The sequence below is a fragment of the Rhinichthys klamathensis genome, unplaced genomic scaffold (assembly GCF_029890125.1).
Source record: "Rhinichthys klamathensis goyatoka isolate OS25496 unplaced genomic scaffold, OSU_Roscu_1.1 h1tg000160l_1, whole genome shotgun sequence".
NCBI classification, from domain to species: Eukaryota; Metazoa; Chordata; class Actinopteri; order Cypriniformes; family Leuciscidae; genus Rhinichthys; species Rhinichthys klamathensis.
In genome coordinates, this window is record NW_026606694.1 from 1608863 (window position 1) to 1624720 (window position 15858).

Sequence of the window (15858 nt, forward strand, 5' to 3'; positions counted from 1 at the left end):
GGAGATTTCTTTCCTTTCTTCACGCAGCTCTTTCCATACAATGACAGGATCACTGAGTGTCACAGTATTGGTGTAGTCAACACGCATGATGAGGTTACGAATTCAATAGCCTTTAATAAACAAACAGGGAGAAAATAGGGAGACCACCTAGTTGTTGCTCTGTTGCAGGACAGTAGATGTGATTTTGCAGGACACGTGTGAGGGATAAATTTACTACTACTATACTGTGTTAATATTGATTTTACATCTGTTGGAAAGCCTATGTGCCATTACATTGGATGAAAGCATGTTTTAAATAACCAATAAGCTTTGCTTATTGTGATAGGCTCTTAATTTGCCCAAGTTCAAAATATGCCATGTAATTTACTCAACAGGACCTATTTAGTCTGCTGAATATAATGAACTAAGTAACAAGCTTAAAGGTATAAAAAAAAAAAAAAAAAAAAAAAAAAAATTCACATTATCTACCAAAATAAATTTTAAGTAGCGACTAGTTTATTCCCCTCTGTTTTACCAGATTTAGTGCATCTTGAACTTGTTTTTTTTTTTTTTATCTGGCCGGTTTGATCAGGATGTTCTTATCCAGAATGCATCTAGATGAAGTTGGTTGGTTATTTTCTCGGTCTAGAACATGATAGCTGGGCAAATGGATTTTTATATGGCATTTTTAGTGCTGTGTTTCTTATAGTGGTATTGTAATTTCAGAGAAGGAGGAATATATATATATAATATATTATACAGATATAATTGAAATGCGGGATAAACAAACACACTCAAGGTCAAAAAGAGAACCGACGACAACCAGGACTGAGAACTAAAGACTATATAGAAAACAAACGAGAAGGCTAAACGAGACACGTGCAAATCACAATTAACCATGGAATCAAACACGAACAGAAACAGAAACCAAGGAAACCGAAACTAAACAGAGCAGGGAAAGAGGAACTAAAGGAAACAGAATATCAAAATAAGAGTCCATAGAACCAAACAGAACTGTTACACTGAGGTGAATGAAAAATAGTAATTTTGGGCTGAACTAATCCTTAAGGAACAAATGGATTAGTTTTCAACATCAATGATAATAATGAGGAATGATTCTTGAGCATCAAATAAGCATTTTAATAGGATTTCTGAAGGATCATGTGACAAAGACTGGTGTAATGGATGCTGAAAATTCAGCTTTGCCATCACAGGAATAAAATTACATTATAAAATGTATTAAAATAGAAAACGGTTATATACAATTCTTATATTTCACAATATAATGGTTCTTACTGTATTTTGATCAAATAAATGCCACCTTGTTGAACATAAGAGATTTATTTGAGAAACATCAACAAAAAAATATATCTTACCATCCCCAAACTTGTTAATATCCAAACAATATACCCCAAAAGACCAAGCAAAAACCGATGAAAAATTTAAAATAGACTATAAATAAAATAAAAAAAAGAGAAAAATAGTAATCTTCTATTCTTAATGTGTAAAGTCATGGAAAGGCCAAAACAAGAACATGTCAGGCAAATGTGCATGTAAAATACAGTTCAATTAATTTCTGTTAAGGTTAAATGTGACAAATGTCATATTTTAAAAAAGCCACATTTTTTAAACGACATAACTTCGATATTAAATAACTAAGTAATTGAGATATACGCAGACCCTCTGTACCATCTGTTTGCGTAGAAGTCTGCAGGCCTGTTAATATAAAGACGATGCGTGTCCTGTTTCACAACCTCCCCCAGAAAAACATTTGTTGCCACAAACCTTATAAGCACCAAATGCCCACTTTAAAAAGGCGGTCTGACATTCTGTTCAGTGAACACGAAACAACTCTCTGAATGCATCAACAGAGAGAGGCTAGAGTTACACATCACTTCTTGAAAATACAACAAATGCATATACACAGAAGATCATCTAGCAAAGCTTTCTACAAAATACATACTGATTTCATTAGTTGAATGATAACCGTATCTCTTAAGCTTTACATCATATTTGGACACCCCAAAGAGACCAAATGGTTTGACCTACTGATGAACATGGTTTGTTAGAGTAGCTGTGCAAAAACTCAGACAAATTAAACATTAATTATTTAATCCTCTTTGACCCAAACACTGGCAAATGCCCATTTTATCTGAGAAAATTACCCAACAACAAACAGATATGGTCATTTCTTTCCGAATAACATAAAGGGTTACCTTGGAAACAAACATTTCACACTGATATAAAATTCTGAAAAAGTGTTCATCTTCAAAACTGCTTTTAGCTGTACTTGTTTTTGCCCCAAATGTGTCAAAATGATTACTAATATTAGTTACTAATGATTAAAATAACTCAAAACATATTTCCAAAACAAAAAAAATCTGAAAACAAGAAATTCATAAGTTTCATAAGAATTGAATCCACAGGACACTTTTGATATTAAAGTCAATGTGAATTGGTGTTCACTGTTCACAACACCTTTTACTTTGGTAATGTGATGCATTTTTTATTAGTAAAAATGTAATAGATGCTGGCTGTTACATAACAGGAATAAAGTCAGACCTAAAACAAATCCTTAAAAACGCTTTGGCTATTGGTTAAAACAATCCAGTAGCCTATAGCGTAACTGACGTCAGAGGACAAATTGTATTATATTTTATTAAAACTTACAAAGACAATTGTTTTTCCTTTTAAATAATACACAATAATAATATGAAATAACAGGAAACTAAGTAAATAGGGAATTGGCAGCATTTTGACTGCATGTTTACTGTATAAAATACAATAAATAGTTAAATTATATAATCCAAACTACAACATTTCAAATATACATGCATGATGTTTTACACTGTGACATGTCTGCCACCTTGTGTTTACAAAGCAAACTGCAACAGCTTTCTCTAAATTATAAGCTTGTGCCATCCGTTTTATCATTTTGCATGGAGAGTTGTGCTTTGACTAATATGAATAATGTGAATAATAATGAAAAACGTGTGAATGAAGACAATAAAAAAAAACACACCGGGTTACCTGCATCAGTGTGTCACTTTGCGAGTATAGTGTGGCAAAGGCGGGGGCTGGAACCTCCTCACCTCCTAATGTTGACGACCCATCAAAAACGCACTCCAGAGACTCTACCTGAAGAGGGGCACGCAGTTTCTCAGGTGATAAATACGACTACCAAACACACGCTGAACACACACACATACATATACATATATATATATATATATATATATATTTATTTATTTATTTATCAAACAATGTGCCCACAAGCAGCTTTAGAATGACAGGGAAGTGTGTAAAAGCATCGTGCCCTTCATTGAAACCCATGCAGCTACTGACACAACACAACAACTTCACTAAGCAACAAACAGCTGGCAAATGCAAAAACAAGTGAGGAATAAAACAATGTGCGTATGAGGTGAGTTCATGACTGAACCCTAATCACCCATAATATCATGATGATGATCGTTCATAACGCAGCACACATAGCACTTTTCTTAAAACATGGATCATCATGATGAACCGCAGACACTCATAAAACGCACACACTTGAAGTTGTGCGGCAGAAGACAGTGAGAAAATGATGTCATCTCCATTACATGGAGCCATTGTGAGAATGCTTGGACAGATGAGTCACAATGTAATCACATGTGTCAGCTGTGTATCATTCTCGATGATAAGTCATAAAATAAGTAATGTGTTTGTGTGTGTGTGTGGCTGTGCACATAGTATATGCATATATATATATATATATATATATATATATATATATATATGTGTGTGTGTGTGTGTGTGTGTGTGTGTGTGTGTATGTATATATATATATATATATATATATATATATATATATATATATATACTATGTGCACAGCCACACACACACACACAAACACATTACTTATTTTATGACTTATCATCGAGAATGATACACAGCATATATATATATGTGTGTGTGTGTGTGTGTGTATGTGTGTATATATATATATATATATATATATGGTATTTTGTCTGTAATTTGGTATGTAAACCATTTGACATTATTTTTAAAAAAATGTAACAATTACTGATAGGTGGATCATCATGGAATTGCACCCACTGAAGCCCACCGAAAATTCCACAAAGTTTATAAAAAATTGGCTAATTTGATCATGTATTCAGCAGAGTATAAGAGCACAGTACTCTCTATATATGTCCTTTTTCTCATTTCTCATTCTCATTATCTGCCATATTTATAACCAGAATATACCCCAAAAATGTTGATTTGTACCTAGAACCAGGTATAATTTATATTTATCCATAGTAAGCACAGACATTAACAAATCTGACATTGACACATTTCAAAAGTTTGTGATCAATAAGATTAAACAAAAATATATACTATTATTCAGCAAGGATGAATAAAATTGTATAACTTTCCACCTTTTGAACTTTCTATTCATCAAAGAATCCTAAAAACAGTTTAACAAAAATATTAAGCAGCAACATTTTTTGTTCTAATGCTTTCAACATTGATAATCAGCATATTAGAATGATTTCTGAAGAAAATTCAGCTTTGCCATCACAGAAATAAAGCCCATTTTAAAATATATTACCTCTAGTATATTTTTAAAGCAGTTACTTTAATATTTCACAATATTGCTATTTTTATCTGTATTTTTGATCAAATAAATGCAGCCTTCAAATAATTCAAAATTGAAAATTCATACTAGAGGTCACAAAAATCGATAACGTGACCCACTTCTCTTAGTGCTGTACTTATGTTAACAAACAAACTATTTATTCATTCGGACAAAAATATCACAGCAGAGCTTTGCTGTGCTTCAGCACAGATATCATTAGGCCTCTACAAGTACGCAGGACAGTCACAGGACGCTACAACTGTGGGACATGGGGAGCCACAAGATGTCATCCCCATCTGTGCCGACAGTTCCAGCCAAGCATGCAGGGAATCATAACACAATCCCATAATCAGGCAAAAAGCTAAAATCTCAAACATCTACGACTATAAGTATAGCGTTAAACAAGTGCATCTGCTTTAGGAGGCAAACTCAGGCTGTGTGCCACTGAAGCAAAGGTTAAACAATCGGATATTCTGGATGGGAGCATCCCTGTATCTTGACTGCCAGAAGAGCGGTCTGTAAATAGAAACCTGACCAGGGGCATGTGGTTCATGTGTCGTGTGCTGCAGAGAGCATGCAGTCACGTCATCATCATCAGGGCAGAGAGTGCGTGAAGCAAGATCTGATTCATGGGAAATATGATCAACACTGACGAAAATTACTCGATATTCTGTATTAAAGCAGAGGCAAAGAAATGACACTGCTAAAACACAATATACATTTAAAAGTCCTAAAGAGACACCAACACAGCTAAAAATGTGACACTATTGTTTTAAATGGGATCCAGAAACAAGTGGGAAAAAATACTTGATATATATGGAAACAATTGTTTTACTGTACTACACAGCATCACCAAAACAGAATAACAAAAATGTGTATCTTTTTATAGAAGTATGAAATAATTGTAAGCGGTTTCTTTAATGCTTCTTATATCTCCCTATATTAAGATGGAACAGAATACAGTATATTAACATTGAAAAAATAACACTGCAAACTGCAAATGATCCTTACATTACAAATAACAGCCAGAAGGTGGCGTAAGATTACTGCAGTCACTAATAGGGACAGAAACTGAAAGATCATCACATTACCAGCCTTAGCCTAATTCGAAGGAAATTGTTTTGAATCATCATCATCATCATCTTAAAATCACAACCAGAATTGCCATTGAACTATCAAAGGCTGTTGCGGCCAGCGAGGCGGCAACATGATTCATTTTGAAAAGGAAAACAAACAAATTGCATAGGTGCATATTTGTAGCACGATGTACGCGTTCTCAGAGCTCATATTGTTGTGAGGGAGAGTTAAGAGAGCGTGCGCATCAGCTGGGCCAGCAGCCAGAAAGCACCATCAGCCTAGAGCACATGGACTGATTTAGGAGGAATGCAGGCTCATAGTGATGACAGAGCGAGTGTGTTTTTGTGTGTGTGTGGGGACTGTGCAGCTGAGGCTGATAGGAGGTGACAGGCAGGGCTTGTCAGGCGCTGCTCTGTCGGCATGCAGGAGCTCCACTGATCTGAGCCCAGCACAGCTCCTCCTCAAACATCAGCACTGCTCACAGTGTGCTGGGAATTGTGAGTTTTCAAACTGCCACATTCATTTTGAATGTCTGCTGCACCACATGGTTAAATGATGATGAAGAATAATAATAGTTTATTGGGAGAACCGTTCAAGACGTCAGTGAGTGAGAACACTAGGTCATTAATAGGCCTAAAGAAATGCACAGAAAGCTCCATTAAAACAAAATTGCTGTCGTTAATAAGAGTGTCCTTAACCCGACGTGAAGAGACAAGTGACAAGCGACAAGCAATTTGTCTGTCCAGAGACTGAATGTGATACAATGCAGCCAAATGCAAAGATATCTTATTTTTTTAACGTGGGTAGGTCACCGATAACATGCCCTTTTGAGTTTAAAGTTTAAATAATTATTCAATTTTAATTTGTCTATCTACCCAGTCCTGTTTTTTTCACGATTTATATGAAACCGTAAATGTATTAAATCATAAATATTCTTAAGGATAAATATATTAATATAAACCTTCATTAGTTTATTTTAAAATGGTCATGCGGTGTGGCAAATGGATTTAAAAAAATAAAATCAAAAATAATACATACATTCTCTGAATTATTATGGTCATAAAAACTGGAAAAATAATTGCGGGATTTTTTAAATTGCATTTAAAAAAATAATACGGAAAATAAAACGTCCCACAATGCAGAACATAGAAACAAATTGATCAACTTTTTTGTTGCTAATTGATATGTTGCATCACATCTGGTTAGGACACGGTGTGACAATCGTTTCACTCCGCATCCATATTTTATTCCATCTGACTACTGCAGAAAACTGTCACTGTACAGCAGAACGTCTCTGTAGACTGGCTATAATGCATTAATGATGATGAACAGACAAAAAAGAAAATTATCTAACTGTGTCCAAGGCCAGTTAAGAAGTAATGTTTATAGCTGCTTGAGTCTGTGCTTGGTCTCTTCTCATTTGGCACTTGACTTGCACTACGTTTCTACAATTAATTATCAGTGAAATAGTGATATATAATTTTTTAAAAATGTAGATGATTTAAAAGTGCTGTATGTAACTTTTTCACTCTACTAAAGCATAAAAATACCATAATATGTTTGCATATATTGAGGAGACATGCTAAGTTCACATACTCGTTCTCTGAAAAACACTTCTACAGCCAGTTATTTTACTTTGAAATGTGCGTTTCAAGCAGGTGGCGGGAGAAACGACGATCTCTGATATTTTGAATTTGAACACTTGTTTTCATTCTTACATACTGCACCTTCAAGCCAGTCAAGCTAGTGTTCAGTTGATTTAACTGCTCTGCAAGTTGGTTTCCCAGCTAGCCCAAAACCCATTAAAACCAAAAGACCAGACCAGTTGAAACCAGCAAACTAGCTTAGGCTAAAAACTAAATCTGGTAAACAAAGAAATAGTATGTCCGCACACTAAAATTACAGCTCCAAAAATGTATAACAGTGCAATGATTCAACCAAGGTCTTCATCAAGCACAATTTTACACACATTGTGCCTGATGAGGAAGACCTGATGGTCAAAATGTTGCGCTGTATATAAATACATTTTAGGAGCTGTAATTTCAGTGTGCAGACTTTTTGGTTTGTTTGTTTGTTTCTATCTTGTTAAATTTTTGTCAATTTGGGTTTTAGATGTGCACACCTTTTTTTTTTTTTTTTTTTTTTTGATTAATAAAAATGTTCTCTTATTCCAGTGGCAACTACACAACTGAAATATTCATCCTAGATTTAATGTTCAACATTTTGACAGATGAACTCAATTATTCCTAATAGGTCTGCAAAAAGTAATTGATAAAAATCGATAATCAATACTGAAAATAATCTTCAACGCATTTTATTTATAGTGTCTGCAAACTATGCACAGGAAACATGTCAGTCACATCACTATTCAGTAGTAAAAAAATGATTTCTAAGAAGATTTATAGAGAATGCTTTATGTCAAGCATTTAAAAGTAAAGCATATAGTTTGAGTTACCTTGCCCTTTCAGGTGCTTTAACAGAAACACAGAAGCAACACATATCTGTCAAAGTTAGAAAGGCACGATTACATCTATTTTGCACAAAGGCTTATCCTGACTGTTTTCATAGCCTTCAAATTGCACACTGCTTAAAGGACAACATTGGGCAGGGTGTGGAATAATATGTATAATTACTTATCAATCATTTATTAATAATTAGTAATTATTGGAGTTGTTTTATTCGATTAATCAATTAATCTGAGAAATAAATCAACAGATGCCTTGATTATCAAAATAATTCTTAGTTCCAGTCCTAGTCTCTTATTTAGTGTGTGAATGTTATTTATTTGGTGTATGTTTGTGTGTTTGTAAACATGAAACTGATGGAGATTCTATCACAAGCAACATTGAAGCATGTTTACAGAGTGCACAGAGACATAGAATAGATGCCATGCAGCACAGAAATATGTCATGGAGCCATTGGAATTCTGGAAGATTTTACCTTCATAGGAGAGATGTGTGAATGAGAAACATAGCCGTGTACATTCTCAATCTGGGAGATGTTCTTCTCCGACACCTGCACCAGCTCAGGAGGACGCACATCCCCTGGTAGGTGTGGAGAGCCGTGTTCTGGAGGAGACGTGGTATCCTCATCCTGATATCTATATTTCTGAGAAAGAGAAAAAGAGAGAGAGAGAATGTGTACAGTTATACCAGCATAATATATTAAATAAATTTATTGCAGCTACACTGACCCAAACATGAACTTGATACGCGATTTGATGTTCAACCGGCGAGAGGTAAAGATTAATGCTCAAACCACAGTTAGATGAGAAAATGTTGAATAAAGGATTGTGTTTTATTGATTACATTGCCAAAAAAAAAACATAAAAAAAAACATTGCAAGCAATTGAATTCCCTGTAAATGAAATTACATTTATTTTTCTTAACCAAACAGTACTGCAACTGTAAACCTGCAAAAAGTATATTTTTTGTTTGTTTTATATATCTGCAGGTGACATAAAAATAAATTTAATTGAAAGGAAAGGTGACGTATTTTTCTTCTTACCTCACTTGCAATTATAATTATTTATTTATTTTCAAAATGATTTAAAGCTTCAATATGTAAGAATTTTGTAATAAAATATCCAAAAATCACTTGCACAGTGTGATATATTTCCTGCAGTTGTGTACTTACAATATCCCAAAAGTTCCCAAAGATTTTTAATTTCAGAGAAATTCCAATTTTAAATAATGGGCTGTCCCGGACTCCGTTCACTTGTCGCCTGTCAATGACGTAATATCCGCGTTATCCCTGGTTTCCGCCTCGTACTGCCATTGTAACCATGGCGACAGACGTGGACAACTGCGTTACATCTAGTGGCACGCTCACGCTGTTGTTGTTGTTTCGTTCAATCATTATGGACCATGGCAAGCAGACTTTGGGACAAAGGGAGAACTAAAACAAGGATCAGCCTGTCGCTTTCGAGATGCCGAGAGCTCCACGTCCGCGACTAACTTCGACTTGACAGAGCTCTTGCATGTACTTTATTAGACAGGTGAGCAAATGTACATAAAACTAATCAATGTTATATAGCTCAACATGATGACATGTTAGAATATGATCTGTATGTTATTCTAATGTTGATCTAGCTCACTGCTAGTCTCATACAGCCAACAAACTAACACATAGAATAACATTATAACTTTCACCACACTCAAATGCAGTTTAGTGTGATAGTCACAGTGTAGACCAAGTGAAACAGCGCTGCGTTACCTCACAAGTTTCATGTGTCTAATAAACTGACCTGTGTGAGTATTAATACAGCACTTGCGGGTAGTTCGGTAGAATGAAATGTCCTTATTCCTTTATATCCGCGAGACTCGCGGGTGGCGCTGATATCTGTCTCTCATTACTTTATCCCACAGTCATGGTAAAAACATCAATGTATTCCTCATCCATAAACATTATTAGATTCATCAGCTTGACGACAAGTTCCATAATTCCGCTGGAATTTTGAGTCATCAACCTACGCCTTTATTATTGTAAGAGGTTAGCGACTCCTAGCAGTGAAAAAATTACATACATTCAAATTCAAACTGCATTGTAACATACTTGTGATCTGAAGAAGAAAAAAAGACATGAAGTTTAAATCCAGCACTGGTACAGTGAACTGTGAAACTATTTCAACTCTATTTCTCTCTAGACCTCACTCCTGAGATGGGAAACACTTTTTAAATAAGCCAGGCACCCCCGGATCCTACCCGCCACACAGTCATCACAGTCGACCCCAATCTGCCATGACTGTATGTGAAACACTGTTCTGATACTTTCTTAACGGGAATCGCAAATTATTCAGCAGTGCCTTTTATCCATAGACATCCATCTTGTCCTGATACATATACCCGCCTCTACGGCATTATTGGAATATGGGTTAGGAAATGCAAACACAAGTCTAGAGGGAAGAAAAAGAGGGCAGTTTTTTAAGAGAAGGTAGATGCCCAAAAAGTGGGACAAGCTCCAAGTTGGGGTCTTATGCTGGTTGCTTATAGTAACATCACTGCCTCCGAGCAGCATGGGGGAAGACTGAGTGGATTTGCCCATATGGAGAGATTCAAGGTGGAATCCCATGCCCTATTTTAGCACTGAAAATTGGTCCTGAAAAACTTAACTAAAATTAGACCACTGCATAAAAAAGAAAATTGCAAGCTGCTTTTGATGCAATGGTCCATTTTGTGCTGGGACCAGTGAAAAACAACTATCGTCTCAACCAGGGGTGCATTTCCCTTACAACAATGTAACTCGCTACTTCACTACCATAGTACGATGCATCTTTGAAGAAATCAACTAGCTAATCACAACTGTTTGCCGAAACCATATTGTCGCAAATTAGTCGTTCAACCACGTTGGTTAATGATGTCACGCAGGTGGTGGTGGTATTAACTCATTTTAATGAATCTGTTTGAGATCGAATTAATGCTAGATGTTTTGCTAAAAAATACGGACATGGCATCTGAGGACTATTTATAATTTTTCTCCGTTATTTGCTTTATTTCCAGATTCAATCATAGGCTCGTTCTTACGTACTAGAGCACGTTCGCACATGCGCACTCTTCAAAAACAACGCTTTAAATCTCTTGACAAACTAAAAGATGTCAATTACATTTGTATGTATTCTAAATAAAATTGTACTGAATGTCAGCTTGCTTATTTGGCTCAAGATAAGGATTTATTGAGTCCACATGTCATGCAAACAAGACACTCTGCTTCTAACCACAGGTCGAGAGCTGTAGTTCCAACCACACAACTTTGCGATGCTGTTTGCGAATGTTCGTTGGAACCATGTTTTCGGGAAACACTGACTCGCTGAACTACGCTAAAAAACGATGGAACTTGCGACCATAGTTTTGTGTAAAACGCACCCCAGCCCAGCAGAAAATAAAAACGTATTGTTGAGCCCTGGCGTATATTAAACAGACAGAAGAGAAGTGTGCTACTACTACTGACACTTTGGTTAAGGGGACCACAGAAACCCTGTGCACATAATTCTTTGCCTTGTTCCGAACAACTCAAAGTTCAAACTCAACTCTCAGCGGCCCACAAAGCCAGTGAAATTGAAAGGTGAGTTTGAACTCAGAGCCACTGCTGGGAGAGAAAGGGACAGACGGGGAGTAGTTCTTGAGATGTTATTACACCGCTGAGTGCTTCAGTGACTCGGCTTCAGGCTCACTGTGGGGCCAGCTTGCCTGGATAATGAGCTGCTCGACTGGCTCAATGCTCTCTCACTCTGTGCTGGTCCGTCCAAGCCGAGCTAACGCCAGTAAAACCGAATAAATGCAGTGAGATCACTCACAAAGCTATTCAACCAAGGAGGACAGCTCTCGGAAAACTTGACAGCAGTGAAAAACGAATGCTAGACAGGCTTTACACAGACGACGTCCTCTGCAATACAATGTCACTGCCTAGAGCAGGGTGAACCTTGAGAGGTGCGCGGCTATTAGAAATGCAGTTTGATGGATGTTGTGTAGGATCTCAAGGAGTGGAAGAGCCCCGCGCCTGCTCCTTGTGCCCCTTCTGTCTCGGGTCTAGCCGTGCCGCTGTAAAGCTGTCAGCTCTTGTCTGTTTATCGGGCAGAAAACAGAGGCCCAGAGCTCAGCAAACACAGCACTTTATTATAGACACTTCACCTTGAATACCTTCGGGAGAGCTCTGTAACACGGCTGCACATCCCAGAGCTGCCAAAACAACTGCGTTCACTCCACAATACTAAGCATTATTTGCATGATAAGTGCGTAATCAGCATAATTTGGGATTATGAAGTCTGGCACATTCACCTCGGCTGAACCACACAGAGCAGGTGTTTACTGAAAGCCCAAATGTGTGGCCCTTCAAACAAAAGACAAACATTCAATTGGACAATAAAAGTCTGAACATTAATTAAACGAATTCTATGATTTTACCACCCCCAAAACAAGTTTTATTTATAAACCGCTATATTTGCCAAGAAACACAGGCCCATTTGAGAGCCTTTGACCTAATTATTCTACCAATACGGATTTGCATTGTAGGGACCAGCTTTTCAGGCCAGATGAGAACTGGCCAAAAATCAGAACAGGCTGTTTTTTGCTCCAAACACAATTTTATTTTGCCAATCTCTATTCCAGACTTGCACACAAACTGCATTGCAATAATTTCCCAAAATGTCATTTGTGTGAAAATATTACAAACTCTGTAAACAGGATGTTAACACAGGCCAAGATGGGACGCGCTGAAGCCTGTCAACACTCCCGTTATTCCCGGGTTTCTCCCGTTTTTTAGCCCTATCTCCCGGACCCTCCCGGTTTGTTATTTTTCCCGGGAAACTCCCGTAATTTGCATGGCCCAAACTCCTTTATGAATAATCGGACCAATATGTTTGTCTAATGTTGACCAGTTGCCAGATTGTATTAAATGCATTATATTCACACAAGCTGAAGTCTCAGCATCATTACTCCAGGTTTCAGTGTCACATGATCCTTCAGAAATCATTATAATACGCTGATTTGGTGCTCAAGAAACACTTCCTATTAGCCTGGATGCCAGCCGAACTTAGCCCCGCCCACAACATTTGAGGTCGGGAAGTTCGGTCTGGACTTCAATCAATCAAATTGAAGTAACGTAATCATCCACGTCACCAAAGAGCACTTGGGTTGAATTCATTTACAACAATTGTCGAGTTCTAATCCTAAACGGAGAACTTGTTCGTATATGCATTCACCTTTACTCTTTCTCTCAAAAATGATGATCGTGTTGGTAAGTACTCAGTGTATCCTTAAATTCTTTTTACAACACCGGCAAAGATCATTTACACTCATCTTCTTCTACTTCTTCCAGTGTCCATGCAGCGGAGTACTGTTGAAAACTATGCGTTGCTCAACATACGTCACCTACTCCGTTGCTCTGATTGGTTGTAGGTCTTTCCAATTGAGTGCAGAGGCATTTTCTTTCTTGGTTCGGTTGAAACACGCCCCATAATCACAGCCCAATGGAGCAGTATCAGACTCATATTCTGACTAGAATCTGAGTATGACGACGTCAGGCTAACTTCCTATTATCAATGTTGAAAACAGTCGCCCTGCTTAATATTTTTGTGGAAATCGTGATCTTTTTTTCTGGATTCATTGATGAATAGAAAGTTCAAAAGAACAGCATTTATTTGAAATAGAAGTATTTTGTAAGATTAGAAATGTCTTTACTGTTGATCAGTTGAAAGTGGCCTTGCAGAATAAAAGTATTAATTTCAGTAGTGTATATTCTAATATTTTGATGAATTTACTGTTCATCCTGCTGCAAAATTAATCTTAAAGGGATAGTTCAGCCAAAAATTAAAGCTCTGTCATCAGTTATACACCATCATGCAGTTCTGAAAACTGCTCTTACAAAATTATTGCATCACTTTAGAACAGGGGTTCTCAAACATTTTGGAGCCAGGGACCCCTTACAGGGGAAAAACATTTCCAAGGACCCCCTCATATTTATAACAGTGACTGAGCCTAAAGTTAATGTGGGAGCGGTTAATGAAATATTTTGACACAAATAGTCTCCACCCAGGGTCATATGCAGGGTTTTCTAAATAGCATACTGAGGTCCCAAAAGTGATCTTGCTAGGGGGGTTCGGGGGCATGCCCCCCCGAGGAATTTTTGATTTTCTTGATCTACACGTGCATTTTAAGGTGTTTTTAAGGCCAAAAATTTTACTTTTTTCTTGACATACCCAGAAGGAATGGAAGTGCAATGTGACAACATGTCCCATAGGTGGGGCACATTGTAACATGACCATATGACAGATTAAAATGTTATCTGATCTAATCAAACAAATATACAAGACATTAACTTTTTCATATAAAATAATGGCATTTTAAAATAATTAAAAATAAAATAATTTTTGAGTTTGACAACGAACACACAGCTATAGGCTACAACATAGTTCAAAACATATTCATTGTAACGCAGTGTGACAACATGACCCAGTTGCACAACTGGGATTTACGTTGTGCCCCGCTATTCCCCTATATTTCCTTTCCCGGTTGATACTTTGCAAACTGATTGTTTCTGTCGTTCGTTTAAAACTTCTATCTAAAACAGCTGTTTAGTTTAGCGATTTACATCTTATCTCGCACTTTATGACCGAATAACTGAAGCGTCATGCGGAAATTCGCGCTCGGCTTGCAGCTTCTGTGAACATAAGCCCGCCTACTTTGATTTAATCTCCGACTCAAACATTTTGACATTGACGAGCGCTGTTAGTCTGCTGAAACCGCTCAGATGAGAAGGTCAGTTATCATCGCGATGTTTAATATCCTTGCAGCACCAAATTAGAGTTAATAATAGGCAATTATTTCACAACTTTCATTTTACACAAAGAAAAATTACAGAGGCCCGGACCTCAGGGACCTCAATTGTGGGTATACGACCCTGTCCCTATGCACAAATTTATAATTTACTGTATTTTCCAGAAAATAAGTTTCACCTGAGTGTGTAATACTTTGTTGCGTTCTTGAGGCGTAGTAGGCCTACTTCCCCTCACTCCACAGCAAATCCTTAAATTATGTATTCAGAACAAAACGAGAATGAAAAATAATACTATTAATAGATAATACAAATAATAATAATAATAGTATAGCCTACAGACAACATTTATTTAAAACATCAAGTCTAAACGAATTAAGTTGAATCGAAACTGAAACTGCAGACGTTGGGCTCGTGCATCTCTCATTCGGTCCAAAGTTTCCATATTTGCGATGTAGCCTAAAATTTGGATGCTTAACTATTTATGTAAAGAAAGCTTCATGCTTCAGTCCCAATATAGGCCTACACGTATCAGCATCTTCACATTTGGAGAAATGAGATTGAAACAACAGCAAGTCGACGGTATATGATTGACCATCACTGCCTTCATAGTGTAGGCTACAACAGACAAATTAAATTAAGCAGAACTTTTTATAAGTTCGGTGAGTATTTTATTTTGATAATGAACAGGTTTTGATGTCAAATTAGCAGTGCTAGAACTGACATATTGTGCGCGCACACGAGACGCCGGCGCGAACACTTGGATTTTTCCTCAGCAGTGGAAACAAAGGAATACTCTTATTTATGGTCATACAGATAAGAGTACATCATTCAAAACGGCAAAGTGTCTATTTTTTATTTGTGTATACATAAAAAATGACTACAAAATGTCATGCCTTTTAAAAATAGA

At 36.8% G+C, this 15858-nt stretch overlaps 1 protein-coding gene across 12 annotated transcripts in view; it reads right to left on the reverse strand.

Annotated features, from left to right (window-relative positions):
- The window catches only part of dlg1a (discs large MAGUK scaffold protein 1a), a 131970-nt gene that overhangs the window by 75022 nt on the left and 41090 nt on the right, over positions 1-15858 (reverse strand). For 7 of the 12 annotated variants that reach the window (XM_056258884.1, XM_056258883.1, XM_056258882.1 and 4 more), the window contains one exon: positions 8622-8789. In XM_056258884.1, the coding sequence (XP_056114859.1) occupies positions 8622-8789 (168 nt within the window). Of the gene's footprint in view, positions 1-3009; positions 3118-8621; positions 8790-15858 lie in introns of all 12 variants that reach the window. The other 5 variants (XM_056258877.1, XM_056258880.1, XM_056258876.1 and 2 more) reach the window with 1 other exon arrangement.